The sequence below is a fragment of the Syngnathus leptorhynchus genome, chromosome 17, assembly GCF_054491065.1.
Source record: "Syngnathus leptorhynchus isolate UIUO chromosome 17, UIUO_Slep, whole genome shotgun sequence".
Taxonomy (NCBI): Eukaryota; Metazoa; Chordata; class Actinopteri; order Syngnathiformes; family Syngnathidae; genus Syngnathus; species Syngnathus leptorhynchus.
The window spans coordinates 5,643,525-5,663,557 of record NC_141211.1 but is presented as its reverse complement, the minus strand read 5'-3'; the positions used below and the strand labels follow the sequence as shown (position 1 = coordinate 5,663,557).

General features: G+C 44.7%; 1 protein-coding gene across 3 annotated transcripts in view; it reads left to right on the top strand.

The window, feature by feature from the left end:
• Positions 1 to 20,033, top strand: part of cadm1a (cell adhesion molecule 1a) — a 142,141-nt gene that overhangs the window by 109,640 nt on the left and 12,468 nt on the right. For all 3 annotated transcript variants that reach the window (XM_085936382.1, XM_085936381.1, XM_085936383.1), the window contains exons 3-9: positions 1,150 to 1,296; positions 5,381 to 5,533; positions 5,899 to 6,036; positions 8,692 to 8,850; positions 10,870 to 10,966; positions 13,626 to 13,798; positions 17,511 to 17,603. In XM_085936382.1, the coding sequence (XP_085792508.1) occupies positions 1,150 to 1,296; positions 5,381 to 5,533; positions 5,899 to 6,036; positions 8,692 to 8,850; positions 10,870 to 10,966; positions 13,626 to 13,798; positions 17,511 to 17,603 (960 nt within the window). The remainder of the gene's footprint in view (positions 1 to 1,149; positions 1,297 to 5,380; positions 5,534 to 5,898; positions 6,037 to 8,691; positions 8,851 to 10,869; positions 10,967 to 13,625; positions 13,799 to 17,510; positions 17,604 to 20,033) is intronic.

The window sequence follows — 20,033 nt, the reverse complement described above, 5'->3', positions numbered from 1 at the left end:
CGAGCCAGGCATAAGCTATAAATTACACATGTTTTTGATCTAATTCCCCGAGACACAAACGCTGCGCCTGCACTTGTGCAACCGACAAATTATGCAATAACACGATGCACAGAAGGTCTTTATGTCACCGCAGCGCCTAATGAGCGTCAACCAAACAATGCTGAATAACAACATGGCAGCCTAATGTGGAATGGGGGAGATTTTTAACGCAGCCGCGCCGCATTGTTTACGATAACGCTCGTACAACCTTGGCCGTTCATTCATTTTTCATAAGGCATCAATCAGTGGACGTCGACTTTCCAATCAGGGCTTTTTGTTTGTTTTGCATTTCCCCCTGACCAGCTGTTTGTAAGCTCGTACTTGTCTGATCTATTTGTAAACAAGCTCCGCCGGTACTTTCAATAACACCATTGTGTCGGTGTAAATAGTTTGAGTTGACGTATGTGTGGAAGTTCAGAAAAATGGAAAGTAAATGAGCCTTTGAAGAGCATATCCAGTCGTTAATTAGGAGCAGGTAAAATGCATAGATGTCCAACTGGTCTGAATGTAGTCTTCACGAGCCAATTCTGAAAGAGATCAAAGATGTTCAGGACCAACCTGGGCAGTAAAACGTGCCAGGCAGCACTTAAATTTGCATGAGCAAGTTATTTATTTGAATACCCGGGTGGAAACAAAAAAAGTTCAGTCTCATCTTCATCTTTTGATGTCAAAACCAAATGTTTCGAGTCTGCAGCAAAAATAAAACAATTGGCCTCACTGTTTGAAGACTCAAATGACTCTGCGAAAAAAATGAATACCCACTTCATGAATCTATTTTCTTTTGGGCCTTTGATGCCTGAAATTGAACTGCGCAAATTGTGTTCAGCCATTCTTGCACAATGTCGGTAATTCACGCCGCATAAGCGTTGTTTTTAATGACCCGGACAGACTGAGTGTACGACACTCATTATAGATGAGACAAAAGAGTCTTGCAGGAAATTTCCGGATTGGGCTAAAATATTGTCCCAGTCTTAAATGTTTGGCGTTTTCGACCCGGGCCGTGACCCAATCACAATGATGTCCTCAGAAACAAATTCGTAGCACTTTTATAGTGTCAATAAAAAAATTTTGATCACCTCACGCTTCTGTTCCGCCTTGTCTCCTGTCCAGTGGTGAGTCAGAACCTGGTGACGGACAACGTGTCGGTGGTGGAGGGCGAGATGGCCATCATCAGTTGTCGGGTGAAAGATAACGACGACTCGGTCATCCAGCTGCTCAACCCCAACAGACAGACCATTTACTTCCGAGACATGAGGCGTAAGTGAAACTTTGACTTTCATCATCTCCAGTGTGTGTATATATATATATGTTTATTTTCTTGGTGACTTTGTTGGCTGGCAGACCGCTGACAAACGCTTCTGAACTTTTCTCATCGAAAGCTGTCAACGCGGTGGCCAATTTGGATTTTTAATTACACTGCAAAAACACAATTTGCTGAGTTCAGCGTGAAACAAAACAAACTTCAAGCATCTGATTAGACCCTTGTTATGTTTGCTTCCGCATTAGGTATTCTGATTACGAGTCACTTGTTTGCTCTCATAAAACCATATGGATAGAAAAGGATTAGGACATTCGACCATTACACCGATGGTTAATCACCGTCCGCTCTTCAGGGAAGCCTTTCTAGTGAAATGTTCCTCGAACACGATACAAGGCCCAAACCCAAACGCAATGTCTACCGTATTTACTGTAGTAGTTGCATGTTTTGAAAAACGTCGACTTAAAAATAGACGAGTCGAGGGTAAAGAAAAAGGCCGAGAAATGAACACAAATGCGTAAACTGAGCCCGAAGCGCTGCGGAGGCATCCGTGACGTTAATTAATATGCTCTCATGTTACTTTCACTTCCAGGGAGCTGCATTAAGTTTGACCCACATGTCTGCAGCGGGATTAACGGGCGGAATGAGGTTAATGCAATCCACCAAACAAGTTTTTCTCCAGCGGGCGGGCGGCCGTGTCAGTCGTAATAGGGGCGGCTCATATCCCTAAACATTTAACGACCTGTTCTGTTTATTCTTATCCCGCCCAATTATGGTGTCACCGCTCTTATTAGCGCTGATGGGCTCGACACGCAGGGCTTACTAGCCTTTGCTTTGCTTTGCTTTAATTGATTCATTTTTTTTTTCTTTTCACTGTGCATTTAGCGTCGCAGTGTGATAAGGATAAAGTGATTCACAGACACACTAGCTAGCTTTTTAATGAAAATATGGCTTCAACTCCATTTGTACGTAGATATGCGCTACAAATCGTAGTTGGAGTAAGAAGGTAATAAGCCCCGCCCGCCCTCGCTGACCCTCTCTTGACAGCTCATAATAAAACTCTGATGTGCTCCTCTCAAAAAGTAGTGGCAGCCACTAATCACAATTGATTGCGGCCACTTAGACTCCTCTCGGCCTAGACCCGAGCAAACGCTCGCCGACTGAAGCGACGCTGGAGGAGAATACAAGTTTGATGCGGGCCCCGGACAAAAACGAGGCGTATCGATCCAAATGACCTAATATATTTTCATAGCAGTCATTTTCACCTCTGCTCGTCTATGATTTGACCGTTACTGTCAGCCACATTTCAGCGCGCGAGATGATAACTGACCTATTTTGGGAAGTGGCATGACAGCTCCGCCACCTTTTGCTGTGATTAAGTGCCTTTGCGGGAAATGAGAGCGCTCTGTCATCCGCTCCAATACAGGCAATCAATTTCCTATTTACAATTGTACTGACGTGCAATGTGAGATGGTGCCGGAGGCCAGGAAATGGGTTTGTTTCTCTTCAAAAATACGTAATATTCACACATTAGTGATGTCGTTCGACGGTTTAAAGTTGTTAACAATGTGAGGCTGTAAAGCTTTGAAAAAATTTTGTCAATTGATCGATGGGATGGATGAATCGTGACGGCTGACTTGATGGACGGATGGTTGATGATCAAGACTGGGAGGTGGCTTGCCAGATGGATCAATGATGATTCGGCAAAAATGGATGGTTGATCATCTTGGATGTGTGGAATATGGACTTGTGGAAAGATTTTTTTTTTTAAAAGGGATGATGGATGGATGGATGGATGGATGGATGGATGGATGGATGGATGGATGGATGGATGGATGGATGGATGGATGGATGGATGGATGGATGGATGGATGGATGGATGGATGGATGGATGGATGCATGCATGGATGGATGGATGCATGGATGGATGGATGCATGGATGGGCGGATAGATGCTTGTAAAATTATCAATTTTCTGCATCTAATTACAAAAACAAAACTGATCAAATATAATTGTAGCTTTGAAAAAATTTGACAGACGTCTCTTATCGCAACACTCGACAAGATGTGTACTTCTCATTATAAGAGATGGAGGAGGGCAAAAAATAGCACGGGTCTAAAGGTCACCCTAGTTTTTTTTTCCCTGGGTCCCAAATCCGCAAAAGAGGAATGATGTGTGATGCAGTGTGCAGTGACACATCCGTAATAGAAATGTCCGCCGCGCTGCCCGCCGTTCACCTTCCGTGTCAGGCGGCGGCGGTTTCCCCGCCAAGCTCGCCGCTGCCGGCCGACGTGGCCTTGTCCTTGGATAGCTTTGACTTGTCCTCGCAATTCTCACTCACACTTTCTGGCTTAAAGGGTCAATGTTGTCCAAATAAGTCGGCTTTTATATATCGTACCACAATGCCTCATTTAAAAGTGACACATAAGAGGATTAAGAGGACTTTGTAAAATTGATTCAATGTGATTGGCAAGAGTTTTTTTGCTGCTCTTTATAAAATATAACGAACGCTTATATAAATTAAAACCAAACAAAGCACATTGTTTTAAGCTACCTTGATGCTAACACACAAACCAGACTAACGAAACGAGACCAATTCCTATTAATAAAGCTGACAATTGAAAAAAAGGCTTTTTGCAATGAAAAAGACTTTTAACAATAAAAAAATGTTTTTAGACATTCTTGAAATGCGATTATTTTTTTTGCACGCTACTCAAAACCTCCAAACATCCTGTTCTCTAACCTTCAATCTTCTATTTATGAAAGCCAGCCCCCTTCTTCTCAATGTATGCATCTCCAGAGAAGCTCTGCCCATGTTGTAAACATTCAATCAGATGCATGTGTAAACTGCAGTCGGTGCTACGTGTGAATCTGGCAACATGTTTAATTGAATTAAAGCATGCAGATTAACAAGCTAATGAATGCGAACAAGACCGTTGAATGAGAAGCGCTTGTCAAGGCTGTGAAGCAGTCAAGACATAAAAAGTCATTTTGTTTATACTCAGAATGTTTGCTTTTTTTTTTTTACCCCTTTTTTTAAAGCTAGTTTTGCATAACCACTGGAAATTTGGTGAGCTCGTCTATCATGAGTTGAGCCACGAAAATTCTTAAAGGCATTCATATCGTTTTTAAACCCTTATGTTTCTCTCAAATGTTTTGACAAAAAAAACTCATCTCACTCCGGCCTCTAATTTAAATGCATGTAGTGTACTCCTTTAATGATGCACCAAATCCATTGTGGTGATTAACATTCCAACTTCCCTTTGTTTGCCTCCTGTCTTTTTCTTTGAGGCAAATGAACAGCAACAGCTTTTCGATATCATCTAGTGTTTTTAATTGTTGTTGTTTTTTTATTTTATTTTTTTACATCAACCAAGAAACTTTCATCATATTTTCCATTGGAATCTTTGGCTTTGTGTGTGCTCACTCAGGGACTCAGTACAGTACAGACAATATATGCACAGATGTAGAAAATCTCAACTCGCTTGCCATCCGCAGCCACCTTAAAAGAAAAGTTATTATCTCGGGGTCAGTTAAGGATATCAAACTATTTGAATTTATATTATTTTTATTTTTTCAAAGAAATACAAGTTATTTCACAGAGCTGGAGGCACAGTGGAGTCTGCTAAAGTCATTAAGTGAAATCCATGTGACACCAGCGTATTAAAGCCATGACTGTAGTCGGGCTTATCAGTGCAATTAAGTCAAAGTGAGAGATCCTATTACCAAAAAAATATATTAAATAACGGCCAATCTTCCAATGCGATGGGATTAATGAACGTTTGTAACAAAAAGTTTCGATTTAATACTCCTTTTACAGTGGGACTCAGAGTTTTGGGTTTAATTGGTTTTGTGAGCAAGCTGGTGTTTAAGCTCACTCGTAGTGCTTTGACAGCACTCACAGGGTTATCTTCCTGATCCTCTGTAAAGAATGACTAGTATTAGTGCCGTACTGACGAACTGAAGGAGAGAGGTAGCCGGGCGTACGTTGAACCACGCAATTGCTCGCAAGGCTAAAACCCCAAACGTCAAGGTGCGTACTACTTTTCTTCCTCACTTTTCGCTTTGCGTCTTCCTCGTCAGCGCTAAAAGACGCTCGCTTCCAGCTGGTCAACTTCTCCGACAACGAGCTGCGAGTGTCGCTGTCCAACGTGTCGCTCTCAGATGAGGGCCGCTACGTTTGCCAGCTGTACACCGACCCGCCGCAGGAGGCCTACGCCGACATCACCGTGCTGGGTAAGACCGCCCACGCCGTACGCTCCTTTGCATACTCATTGATTGACAGCCGGATTTGGCCACGCTTGAAGCTTCTTGCAAGATTAGGTGCGAAAGTATCAAATTCAAGAGCTTATATTAGGGACGGGAGAATCACTTTGCCAAGATACAGCCATTTGGATTGATGGTGAATTTAGCAGTTCTTTCATTGGCATAGTTGATTTCGAACTGCACTGCTAGAGACGAAATGCTGCTGTTTTGGTTAGCAGCAAATTTTACATTTCAGTTGCCATTGGCAGTATTAAAGACACTGTCGTTCAAACGTGGTTGCTAACCAGAACAGCAGCTACTAGGAGGCAAGAAAAAATTTTTTTTTGCTCTGCTAGTGCCCCCAGGTAGCCCCATGATCGACGCCCGCGACGAGGTTCTGAGCGAGGGCAACGAAACGGAGATGACCTGCACCGCCATGAGCAGCAAGCCCGCCGCCACCATCAAATGGATGAAGGGCGATAAGGAGCTCCCAGGTTAGCGTGTGCGATGTGTCACATTTTGTTTGCTTGCAGGAAGATGAATGCTTTTTCAAATTGAATCACATTTTAGCTTGTATGTGTTTTGCTGACATTTGTTTTGTAGTAAATGTCAAAGCGCTAAGAGAGACTTGAGAAATCAAAGCGACGGACTTGTACATCATTACTAACTTACGGTGTCGATGAATGAATTTGATTAATTGCTCGGTCTTACCTCTTTACGATATCCCTCTGTAGTTGGGTAAACCGATTCTGAAAGTATAGCGGCGGATCTTCCTCGTGCGTGCATTTTTTTTTTTTTTATTCGATGCCCCGGTGCTGCCTCTTGGCTCAGTGACAACGAGCCTCGGCCTCATCAAAGCCGACCGGGGGCCTGAGAAGCCAGGCCGGCGAGTCCTCGGGCGGGTGCGGGTGGGCTCAGCGCCAGGCACTTCCCACCTCTCAGCTACCGAGCATCTTTGTAAGGACTTTGAAACAAAAAGATCCTAATCAGAAGCTGCTTGAACGGCTTTCGGTCAGCGTGGATATTCTTATCTGTGACAATATTGGAAAGGTCACACAACCTCCAACTAAAAACACCACATTTATTTATGTTTGTTTTTGTTATCCCACTTCTGTTATCATTTTTTCAGATTTTTAGGACTCGTTGGATTCATATCTGTATATCAGTACAAATAAAGTATAAAAATGAGGATAATAATCAGACATAAAAAGTCAGACATTGAATTTAAAAGCGTACTAAACAGAAAAATTGTGTGTGTGTGTGTGCCTCTTCAATAATTTTATTTCTGCTGTCTCTTCAACTAAAGTGAATACGGCTAAATGCTCATCGACCCCATCTGTACTTTCCATGCATTGTTTTTTTTGTTTGGAATTGATTGTCATGGACAAGAATAGGCAGCAGTGGCGCTCATCGGCTGATGCGCAATTGGAATAATTGCAATTTCTCACCGTAGCACAATGCTAACAGTACTTCAACACACCCCTCTGCTACTTGTGTTCTCTTCCTTTGTATCTATTGTTGCCATGGGGCGAAAGGACACATCAAGAGCCGGAACATCATAAAACCGACGTCATTCAAATACAAACCTGCTGAATTGAGCCACGGGATAAGTCGGAAGCATCCGACGCGAACATTGAGAACAGTTCATGTCAAAATATAAGGAGCATAGAAACAACTTGGCTCTGCTGATTTAAAGGTGCCGTTAGAAAAGGCGCCAATGCAAATCCAAGCATCTCTCTGAATGTGCCTCATTATCTCCCGTACCTCGTCTTTCCTATTCCTCTTATCCGGCTTGTTTAGTGATTTATTAACATGTGTTCGCCACTGATATGGCTGTCTCTCAAGCTGACAGTGCAGCAGCGCCGGATCAAACAAGGCGGGTCATTATTTTTTCTGTTCTCGCACAAAGGATGGCAGACGGCTAGCAAAAGAGAGACCAAGCCACCTGGAGGGACGTTTCTGTGAGTGATGGGGACCAGGGCAGCCATTAGGTTTTAGTCTTGGGAGACAACCCCAAGCTGGTTCTCATTAGTTGCCTCTAAAGCAGTGCAGGGATGAAAGTACATTTAGGTAAAAGAAATATATATATCTTTTTTTTTTTTTTTTATTGTAGCCTTTTTTTCCCCCTCGTCCGCAAGACTTTGCCACAATGGATCAAAGTGGCACGAGAGGCACAATAGAAGCTGACTTACTTCAGAAGTTCCAATCTAAAAAGGTTGAATTTGACCCACTGCTTCTCTACCAGTGCAGATTTTTTCCGTGTTATCAAAGAGCATCGGTCCTGCTCTATAAGGTCGCATGAACTGTTGGTGTCACATTTGTGCCGCTGTTGCTCTTGACATGAGATAACCTTTAAAGGGAATCCAAAAGACAGGAAAGCAAGTTCTGCCAATCTGCTGTAATTTGTTCGAAAAAAAGTCTCGGTGAGCTACTCCCAATTTCTAAATCAGATACAGCCCCGTTACCCTGGATCAAACTTGGATCTATAATAGTGCCTATGTGCCTAAGTGTGCCTTTGATACCTGTCCTGTAACTTTTCTGACACATCTGGTATGGCCTCGCATCAAAAGACGCAATGCACATTTAGTAGAGAGAACTTTAAGAGCTCCGTAGGTCTTCCTTGTGGAACACCTTCCGACAAATACAACACGGGCAAATCTAGCAGATATACTTTGGCCTCAACTGTTTGTAATGAGCCTGCAACTATAAACAAGTCCTGTAGCTAACTTTCATTGGTCTCAAAGACATTTTGATTTTCCAGCAGTCACCTTCAGGTCTCCGTGTCAGGTGGCTGCACAACTGTGAAGCCTCCAGAGGCAGCGTATTCATTATAACCTCTCCCTTTACACCCGGCACATCACACAGGTTTGCTTTCCCGGCATCCAAAGAGGCAGCTGTCACCTCGTTGACAGGAGTCGAGCTGCGGGAGGGAAGGTGCAAGTGGGTAGAGTGTCAGTGCACTCTTCACACCAAATCAACTGATGGCTGCAGCTGTTCGTATTAAGATCTGGCAGCACTTATCTCGGCAAAGTCTTTGCTTCCGCCGTTTTAAATGCGTATACTCCCGACCGACCGTATTCTCTTGACGGTATTCACTCACTGTTTTACGATGTCTAAAAAAAAAAAGGTCCTTTCTGTCTTGGCTTCAGGAAAGCCCAAGGTGGAGTTAACCTACGACAGGATGTACACGGTAACGAGCCGTCTCACGTTCACCGTCAACAAAGAGGACGACGGCGTACCGGTGGTTTGCATCGTGGATCACCCCGCGGTCAAAGACTTCCAAGTACAGAAATACCTGGAAGTTCAGTGTGAGTACTCCGCTACTACCTTTTTTTTTTAATGTATGCAATCATTCCCACTCGCATTCACAGATTTTGTAAATTTTGTTTTAAATGACCATGACATGTCATAAGGCGTCCCACAGGGAAGACTTCTAGAGCCCCTGTTGTACTCTATGGTGGAGAGATGATTTGTTGTGTTTTCATCACATCCGACACGACAAGATGAAAAGAAAACTAGGATTGAGTGGGGGGGGGGGGTGTTGCTGATTGTGTAAGCGGTATAAACTTCCAACCCCGTTACCGCATGGCATGGCGCAAGTTTTACGCACTGATTACTGATTGCCAGACAAGGTGATTTGCATTTGAATTGCCTGCTGCGTGAGCAAAGTGTGTGTGTTTGCGTGTTGTGTAGTAAGAGCAGAGCTAAGAAAGCTCGTTGTCTGGGGACAGCATCAAGCCCGTAATGGTTTTTCTTACGTGTAAGCAAATCAAAGGCGTTTGGCTCGGTTGCCTGCCTTGCTTGTTTTCTCCCTTAAGGTCAGCCGGCCGTGCCGAGATGGATAGCGGCCATCTCGAATGCCTGCACGCAATAAAGCAAATAATTCAGTTAGCATAATGATAACGGCCCCCTTGCATACAATACGCCCCATTTCATTTCCCCCCGAAGTGGCGGTATGCGGGTCTCTCGGCGCAGTGCAGTGCATATTTCTCCATCAAGCGCGCGCACACTGCCATAACTACTCGGGGCTAACCCCAAGGACAGACAAAAAAACAAGGTCACGTGGCCTTCCTCGTTGTGAAAATAGAACCCGGCGCTCTGTTGTCTTTGCTGGCGCGTGCCTGTTGAGCACGAGGCTTTGGCTTTACGCCCCGTCGACTGTCCGTCACTGCGACTGACAGGATGTGATTTAGACAGATGGATGGCCAGACATTGTTGTTTGTTGCCAACAAGGTCGGAACAGCGGTGTTGAACTTCAACGCTCGCCTTTGCCAAGCCCATCCAGGCCTGGAGTCTACGGGCAAATTCAAGCAGACATTTAATGGGGATACACACAATGGTGCCTTGAGATACCAGCTTTTTTTGTCCCGTGTTGGTGCTTACAACTTAAAACAATCAAATGATCTTTCTCAAATTAATAAAATGCCATTAGTCGGTGACTCCCTCCCCAAAAAATATTTTTTCAACAGCAAGTGGCAAAATGGCCTCCCTGAAATAGTAAATAAAAACAGTTAACAGCTAATATACATTAGCCTGTCTATGGAGTTTTCAGTTATGTGTTAGCATTAAGCCAGCTGTGCGTTTGTTGTACAATGTGTAATTATCTTCCATTTCTCTTTTTTGTATTTGTCGAGTTACACTCGGTAGTTTGCGTCGCATGCCAGATGAACCGCTCGTGTTTAAAACATTCTCAGTCTCCAGTTCAATTACGAGTTTGTTTTCAAGGTTTTGTTCAGTCCTGATGAGACCTTTTTTTTTTCCGACTCGTACAAAGACTCTCTAACCCACAATGATGAGGCCCTGATATTGGAATCATCGTTTCTAAGATTCGCTCTCCATTGTGTGTAATTGTCAAGCCACACAAAAGTATTTTTTTTCTCCCCTCCATTCTGATTCCGAGGCGATTCGGATCAGTTTGTGTTGTACTCAACACTCACCCGGTTGATGGCTACAACTCAATGCCTCGCCGTGATGAAAGAGTGAACAGAATGGAACAGAAGAAGAAAGACCCGTCACACGTGGACAGCACAGAACAACTGACATTTTTTTTAGGGGGGGGGGATTGATACTGTCAGAATGCTATGCGTCTAACAAATGGTATGTTCGATACCGGGCTGCGTCAGTCAACAATGCAGTTGTTTGCAATAAATACAACTGCAAACCTACTGCAGAGTCTTTGATAAAGCTCTGTGATCCTCCTCGTGAAATGATTGGGAGGGACTACGGGAAGATGTCGGAAGATAACTTCTCACTTGTGATGTTGGCCCAGTTTTTCTTATCTGTGTGCCTCCCTCGCTCACTTTCCCGCTCTATCTTTTTCCTTTCAGACAAGCCTGAGGTTAAGATCATGGTCGAGTTTCCTCAGGGTCTGACGAGGGAAGGAGAGAACCTGGAGCTGACGTGCCAGGCCAAAGGCAGACCTCAGTACGACTCACACACACACACACACACAAAGAAATGCATTGCTATTAAGGAGCCTTAATCGATGGAATACAAACATAGTTACCATCCAAATCCTTAAGGTACAAACAGTATCATGGAATGGCGGTCATAAATGATATCCCAGACGTCCCGCTTTCAAGAAATCCCAAGTTTAACCTCAAGGCCACCTCCTACTTGGACATTCTGGCAACACACACTCAGGGGACATGACTTTGAGAGGAGAGAGCATTAAGAGAGACTGAGGCATCAGCTTAGACATTTATCCTGCCATTAATCCTCTACTACTCATTGGGCTCCGGCTCACGAGAAAAACATGAAGTTCCTTTGAGATGTATTCTTTCTCCTCCCGATCGGACAGTCGATGCCTACTGGGTGATGATTGCATGCATGCGAGCTATTTCAAAAGTTTGTTTACATGGTGTAGGTGTTTGCGTTGTGAAACATAATGAAGTACAAATAAAGCGATTAAAGTGGGGGAAGGCGGAGTGGTGGGGGCGGAACCTGACAAACTCTTCAAACATCAAGACAGCTGCTGCCTTCACAGCAGCTTGTTGACAAGACAGTTCAAATTTGAACTGGAACAAAGTCATCATGAGGAGATGGCAATGTGGCAGTAATGTGGCAAGAGTGACAAGACTATTCCCTTCGGAGACCTTTACAATGCACAGTACGCACTAATCAAAGTGCTTTTTATGGATCTAACTTTTCCTCCAGATCTGCGTTTTCTTCTGTGTCACAAGGAACCAAAATAAAACCAAACCGCAACACTCCCCCCAACCCACTCCACCTTACATTTGGAGACCCCCCCTTGCATGTAACACAATCGATACAGTGAGCAGGGAATTGGAAGTCATTTTCATTAGAGGCAGCCCGAAGCGTCAAGGAAGGAGGCCTCGGCGCTGGCCCCGGCCGGCCCTGGCGGGGTGTAGGGGCGGCCATTTGTATTCAAGACGCCTGCCCTTCCTTTCTCTTTGCAGCACACATCTTCCGTCTGCTTCCTGCACAACCATCCCATTAAAAATTACAGTGAAGCCTCCCCGTATATATGATTCCACATGTTTTTGTTAGCCACACAATAGTACCAAAGCACTACTTTTCTATTATGCTGTTTGAGGTGAATTGGGAGCCCTGCCACTAATGTAAATAATTGGTCCCCGACGTCCCCCTAATTTTTTTTTATAACTACCATGATAGTGACGGTGCCAAAGCACTACTTTTCTTGTTAACGGTGTTTTGACGCCATCTTGTGTCATTGGTGTGTTTCAGAAAGAGTATAGAAGAATAGAGCCCGTTTAATAAAAGTAGTGCTGGGCCGCCCCGTTGCAGTACCTTGATGCCTAAGAACTATGTTGAAGTAAGAAGAAGAGCTTCTATCACACAGACCAAAGGCTTTTTTTTAATCGAAAAATAGTGCTTTGGCGTCATCCTGAGTCATACGTAGGCAATGATAAATGCCGCTTACATACATCTCCTGAATGGGAAGGTGTCTCACGCTATTTGTTTTGCACATTTCATCCGGAAAACATTTGTTCGAGACGCGGTGCTCTCCCGCCACCGTTAAGCACACTTGTGGTTTGTTTATTTGTTCTTTCCCGCCCACGTAGCTTCTCTTCCCGGAGTCTTCACCTCATTTGCGTCTCCCTCCCCGCTCCTTCCACGCCATATGTTTTCAAACAAGTTTTTTTTTTCCCTAAAAAATGGAACTTTCGAGAAGGGAGCCCATCAGTGCTCGCTCGGGGGAAATAACAGTAGTGGCGGCTGTTGGAAAAACGTTTTGTCTTTGACTCCCCCCCTCCTCTTTTCCCTGCGCCCTAGGTGGCTCGGTGCTCATTGTCATAAAAATGGAATCTGTCACGCCGCCATAAACCTCAGTCAAGGTAGAGAAATAAAGACCGACCCACCTACAAGTACATACGCGTGGCGAGCTGGCAATTTGCAAACAAAAGCTCGCCGCCACGGCATTACTGTGGATTTTTTTTTCTTTTTCTTTTTTTTGACAATACACAAAGTCAGTAATGTCATTGGAATATATCTTGTTTATGCGCAAGCAGCCTTTGATTAGCCTCCTTTGTTTTTCCAAACACTGTGTGCTGTCTCAAAGAACGGGATGAAAAAAAGTCACCAAATACATATTTTAAGATGAATTTTTAAAATGTATAAAAACCAAGCCCTTGTCTCCGTTCTCAAACACGATTACAAGCATAGCTGGCTTGCCAACTGCATATTGAAAATGAGGTCACGCCTTAAACAGTGTATCGGTTAGTTGTTTATTGCTTGGTTATTAGACTTACGTTTGTCTCAAGACACAAGCATGATCTCTTAACCAAACAACAAATTGTATTTGATGATCACGGGTGTCACCAAACTTACACTCTGACCCTCAGCTATACAATTTCTTCTCTTCCATGTATGTTTCCCGATCTTAATTACCGCCATGTAGGAAATTTTACCCTGCACATTTGCATTTAGAATATTTTCCTCCCATAGGAAATTATATAAATTGAATGAATCCATTCCTGACTCGAAATCCATTCTATTTCATCTGGACTCAAGTGTGCCGTTTTGAAGAAACATTTGCAAGTGTGAGCAGACTCCGCCAAGCAGAACATTTCATCACCATTTTTTTTTTCTTTCTTTCCAGGCCACAACGAGTCAACTGGGTGAAGGTGGACGATGACGTGCCGTCCCACGCCGTCATCACCGGCGCAGACCTTTACATCGAAAACCTCAACAAGTCTTACAACGGAACCTACCGCTGCGTGGCGGCCAACTCGTTGGGGGAGTCGTACGATGACTACATCCTCTACGTCTACGGTACGTCCGCAGACACAAACAAAATTATTCTTTTTGTGTGAATGATGGGCGTTGCTGTGGGTTACTAGCGAGACGCTGCTAAATTCCCATGGAAATCTTTCGTTTTTACAAATTTACAACCCTGATCACTAATCACCGTTGTCAGGTCATTGAGCGAAAGGTCATTTCTCAGTATTGCCGCGTACGAGTCGGATCCGATTGCGCATTCGTCCAAAGTAGGTCAAGCGTTTAAGAAGCTTGATTTCTTCCTGTTGTTCTTCCCTCATCGTCATTGCCGCATTATCAGAGCGCATTATGGCACTGTTGGAACCAATAACGTCAAGACCCCTCAGCCGCCGCCCCCTCTCTCCTCAAGCATGGCATTACGCTCTAATGTGCTTGCTCTTCCGTGCTAAATGACTTCAATCTCACATTCCATAGATAAATAATTTGCCGTCTATTGTCCAAGAGAATTGCGCGAGTGTAAAGGCTTTTCTTTTTGTCGTTTTTTTTTTTCTCGGTTGCAAGAGAGAGAGAGAGACGCTCGACGCCTGATGGACACCGACTGAATAGGTTTTGTTTACAACGCCACGAGTCGTGCTAATGAGAAGCGCGGGGAAACGTGTTGCCTGCGTTTCCGTATTTCCATATTGCTGCGTTCAGGGAATGTAACGTGAAAGAAAAGAAACAACGTTGTCTACAGTTAGGGGTGTGCAAATCTCCAATAAGATCGTTTGATGGGAGGCAGTCAATTTTGCATTTTGCGCCCATTCTCAATCTGCCCCCATCAAGTTTTTATAATAATAGCAAGATTATAATAGTGTGTACCCAAGTCCCTAACTAGGTCCTAATTTGGTAGCACGCTTGTCTTATCCACCCACACGTCACCCCCCATAGTGAGCAAAACAGCCATGTAGCTTATGTAAAGGCTACATTTGGCAACAAAAACAAAGTCTAACAACCTAAGCATCTATCTCGGGATGCATAAATACATTAGATTAGACCACCTGTAGTCCCCCCCCCCCCCTCGAACACAACATATTGCATTATTTCCAAAACAAACAAAGATGCCTGAAGCCTTCAAATGGGACGATATAAAGAGTTGCTTACAAAACAACAGCCGGACTTCAGGGTTCCCGCTGTACATGCGAGATTTGAAATATCCCTCCCAAGGTTGTGATAGTGATTGAAAACAAACAAAATAACAAAGTAAAAGTGAAAAACAGTTTTGTAAATGGAATAAAATTATTATTAAATTGAGTGTTTAAACAAAAACTGCCAGTATTGGCAGGGCAATTAATTGGTTGGACTCTAATTACTGGCGATGCTTGAGGGTCTTGCAGTGGAGGCAATAACCCCCCACCCCATCCCCCTACACCCCCTTTCCTGAAATATGGTTTAACCCCCACGGGTGCCAGGCCAGATAATTGACTTTTGAGTATTTTATTAATAGACTTTTGGGTATTTTCCAATTTGTCTGTGAATTTTTATCCACATTTCTACCCATCCCTTATAGGGAGCATATAATTAATCATCATCAGCATTTTTTAAAAGTTTTTGGGATTTGTAAGAAAAATATATATATTTTGAGGACCCCCTGAGATATCCTCGGGTTCCCTATGCCCCCCAAAGTAAAAAAAAAAAATCCTAGCGCCGCCAGTGGCTCTAATTACAAACTAACAAAGACGCTCTAAAAAAAAATTCAAATTAAATGCATTTGATAAACAAAAATGAGTCAACACTCTCAGCAGGCGTGACTTGTTTTTTTGTTTTGTTTTCTCTCTTCTGCACTGGCCATTTGTTGCATAGGAGCCACAATAGCAAGGCAACCCCGTGTAACTCAATGATAAAGTGCGGCGGGTGCCTCCAGAACAAATGCGGCTTGGCCCCTCTAATACGTCGGATTGCAGCCTATTGTGACCCCCGCGTGATGGAGAGCACCGCAACACCAGCTGACACTAACAACGTTAACGGGCCAAAAGAATGCCTGGGCTATTGCTCGCGGGGTCTCGCCGAATGGCCCCGACTTCGCAGGGGTGAGAAAACACAACCATTAGGCTTTTCCCTCTCGCCACCAGCCAAAGGCTCTCGGCTTGTTTACTGGCAGCCAATAACTGAGTTTCCCTCCGCCGCCGCCGTGGTCGCCTCCCTTCTCTTCTCTTCTGTCTCCCGGGTCTTACTTATTGGACTGCTTTACATTTCCCCTTCGTTTTAAAAGCTCTCGGGAGTTGTGCCCCCATCGTTTCGCCAGCCACTTAAGTCTTGCGGAGGTGTAAAAGTGCCAGTTTGAAATCATCATTAGCGGCGTAATTAGGATTCAATTCTGGACTCAGGACTTCATTAGTGGCGTTTGCATGAATTTGCTGCCATTATTGTGGGAATTTGTGGCAGCTGTCTGAAAGTGACCGGCTCTTCTCTGCCAGCTTTTCACCAAGGCTGTGCAAAAAAGGGGCTACTGATGATCCCAAACATCTGCTAGTCCCGACGCACTTGACAACAGGATCAAACAAATTAGACAGCGCCGCCCCAAGCTGGAATCTGTCTGCCAACGCACTGGCGACCCAGCGGACCCATTTTCCCCCTCTTTGTGTTTTCGTCAAGGTTGACTTTAAAAGACGCACACGGCTGACGATGAATTAAAATGGTGTCCGGCTCACCCGAAGCTCTTCATCTATGCCGCTGCTCCGGGCACGCCTTCTCTTTGAATGAGTCGACTCACTTGTGCTAGTTGTTCAAGATTTACGTGGAGCAGATCCGCCCAGAGGCAAACAAGCCACTTTCATGTTTCAAAAACAAACTCGCTACACTCATCGGAGACATTTACCCACGGCGTTGTAACCTTTATTAACTTGATTAGCACCTCCATGCAAATTTGGGAGGTGATTATTTTCAATTTACCTCAAACTGGCAGTCCAAATAATCGTGTTGGAAACCGTTGAGGATTGCTGGGGGGAAAAAAAGTGACTTTTCGCAGCTAATCTTGAAAATAATTTACCAATACAGGTAGTCCTCGACTTACACATGTTCAACTGATGAAGGTGAGCTAGTGGGGGGCCCACGGGGGCATTGCCTCTCCCTGAAATATGCTTGGAACCCCCCCAGGTGCCAGATAATTGACTTTTGGGTATTTTTTAAAAAGATTTTTTGGGAGGAGGCTTATTTTTTCCAACATTTTCTTCCTTCAGCCACAGGGAACATATTGAATTATTATCAGACTTTTTCTAAGACATTTGTGGTTTTCTAAAGACATTTCGGAGGAGTCAGCAGCACCCCGGAGATACCATGATTTAAAAATGATTTTTAAAACAAAAGTTAATGAGTCTCCGCTTCCAAGTCATTTGTTCACAACAAGCTGATGTGTTTTCTTCCTTGATGGCGCCTGCTGTGTGTGTTGTTTGTCGTCGGCTATTCCCTCATCTTTGAATGCACTCGTGTTGTCATCATGCCATCAAACGTTGGCCTGGCCCTTTCCTCTTTCACTCTTCATCTTCATCCTGCTGATCACCTCCAATGTATTTGTCTGTCAAGACGGCAGCACACGTTGCTCATTAAGGACTTTAATCACTCCTAACAAGCGTCGTCTTGCTGCGCCGAGTCGGCGAAAAGCCAAGCTGTGAGGCAACCCGGCCCGGCCCGGCCTCGTACGCGCGTGCGCATTTCATATTTTTCTTTTGGTGCACTCATTTGTATCCGCCCCCCTGTGAGTTTGTCATGTATTTGTCTTCTCATTCAGATGCTCCCACCACCACCCCCAAACCCACCACCGCCACCATCTTCATCATCACTTCCTCCTCCTCCTCCTCCCTCCACCCCGAAGCCAGTCAAGGTACAGTATCGCCCTCGACTTTTCCTATCGCCGATTTCGACTCCGAACGATTCCATTGGAAATCAAACTCCGGGCTGTTATGAGTGCACACCCAGAGATGGAAGAAATATCGCCACTTTCTTCATCAGCCCGAGCTGTGCGTGGCGCGGCGCAATCAAAAGCCCGGCTGACAGCTCGCTCGATTGGAACAAATCTCACGAGGCCGGGACGCGAATCACGGCCATTGTGCTTGATTATGCCGTTCGATTGGATTAAAAGGAATGCCTATCTACGCCGGGGGGGGGGCATTGATTGCACCTGGGTGCCAGGCATCCAGCCATTCGCACCGTCTCCTATCTCGCCTGCACCGACGGCCTGATTGACTGCGAGATTCGCAAATGATTGCACTTGTGTGCCTAATAACTCCGTTGGGAGTCATACCGCTGCAAAATAGAAAGCAATATTTAGAAAAACAACAATGCCGGCGGGCCTTTCTTTGTTCCACTATAGAAGAGGACAGTGCGGGGCGGCCTTTACGTTCCTCCTATTATAATTATAGTTGATTTCACCTTAACGTGGAGTCTCTGAAGTGATGTAACCGTACCCCGCCCCAAGTAGTTCAAGAAGACTAAACTGTTGATGTGCTGCTTCCGTGAGTGAAAACACCAGTCATGCTCATTCTGCTGTACTCCATTGTAATCGAGTAACTGTTATCTATTTGTGTGGTCGACCGAATCAACTTGAGGAGAGTTGAACAGTTTTCACACCTGAGTTGAACTGCTTTCCGTCTTGGCCATCAGAGGGCAGTATAAGACACCCAGCCCTCGGTACAGTGTCAACATCTCAGCAGCTCCTTGCAGAGGATAAAGACTATAAGACTCAGTCAATGCTTCTGCATAGTTTGCGTTTGAAAATATCAGATGCTTAAACTGATCAAACTGAGTCAAATTAGATTTGTGTGTTTTCACTTTAATTTAACAGTTAACATTAACCGGGAGTTGCATTGAAGCCTTTATGATCGTATCTCAAGCTCTCTCTCGAGTCATAACAAAATAAATACCGGATGACATCTTATACTTGTATCTCAAAGGCACCACAGTAAATCTTCAAGACACGGCAGACTTTAGGCCTGAAACTCCAAAAAGACCAATGAACAATCTGCGAGGCCGCTTGATATGCGCGCTTGCACGCCGCCCAATCGAACGCAAGCTCTCCTGTGCGAAGCGCCAATGTTTTCAGTGGGAAGCCAAACCCATTTACACTTTGCGCCAGATGTCCTGTCCTTACGGGCCGCTACCAGGGGCATTCTATGTTTATTACTGTGTGTATGGATTGAAGGCAGCAGCGGGCTCATATGGCCATAATACACTCTGCCAGTTGATTTCATTTAGCCACAGCGGGGCTTCACAGATCAGAGACTGCCAAATGAATCTATCAGAGTGCTATTGAGGGCTTTTTTTTTCTCGCCATCACTTTCCCATTAGACGGACAAAATGGAGCACTTTAAAAATCTATACAACCCCAACACTTGGCCCCTAAGTGCGTCTCTGTGTGTGCAGGTTGTGGGGGTGGAAGTCAAAACATTGGCAAATGTCAAAATTATGGTTTTTGCACATCTTTCAAGTAAAAACATTAGCAAATGTCAAAATGATTGTTTTTGCACATCCATTTTCTCTAAGGTCATGACAAGGATTTCCGTTTAGGCACCTCCCAGGACCCAACGCGAGGTCCATTTACACCTTTACGTTCGTAAACATTTGAAACGGCAGTTTCACCGCAAACACGGTGTACGTTTGGCGCGACACAAGGACCCTTCCGCCTTAATCAGCATTCATCTTTCGTCCGATCTCTCTTGACCTCACCCACCCTCCACCCTCCACCCACCCGTCGCCATCGACACAATATGACAAATCATCGCCTTATTTAGCAGCCCGCTGGGGCGAACAATGGCCTTTAATTGCCAGCTGAAGGAAATAGATTATGAATGCGCGTCCGATGCAAATCAGACAATCTGGAGGTGAGCCGGCGTGGGGTCTTAATTGATGGAATAGCCTAAACGAGGCTGATGAACCAATTCGCCGCAGTCAGGAAGTCGCAAATAAATATCTATTGCCTTTGTCAGGGTCTTCAATTGTATAAACACCATCTGGCGACAAGGGGGCGGGGTGGGGGGGTTCACACGCTTCCGTTGTATCAAAGGCGAAAATAATATGAAGGATGCCCCCCCTCCTCCAATCCATTTTCAAATTGGAGTCAGTCGACTCGAACTGATTCGATTAAGGTAAATTGCGAGCACCCAACATGGCGTCATGTGGCATACGGGGACCTGGGTTGCTCACTCGCTTTGTCGTATAGCGGTGGGATGGAAAACACGTCTTCTTCGGGGTAGCCGTGTTTTACACCGTCAGCAGCTCACAGGTGGTGGTAATTGTTGGAGTTGAGAGCAAAAGC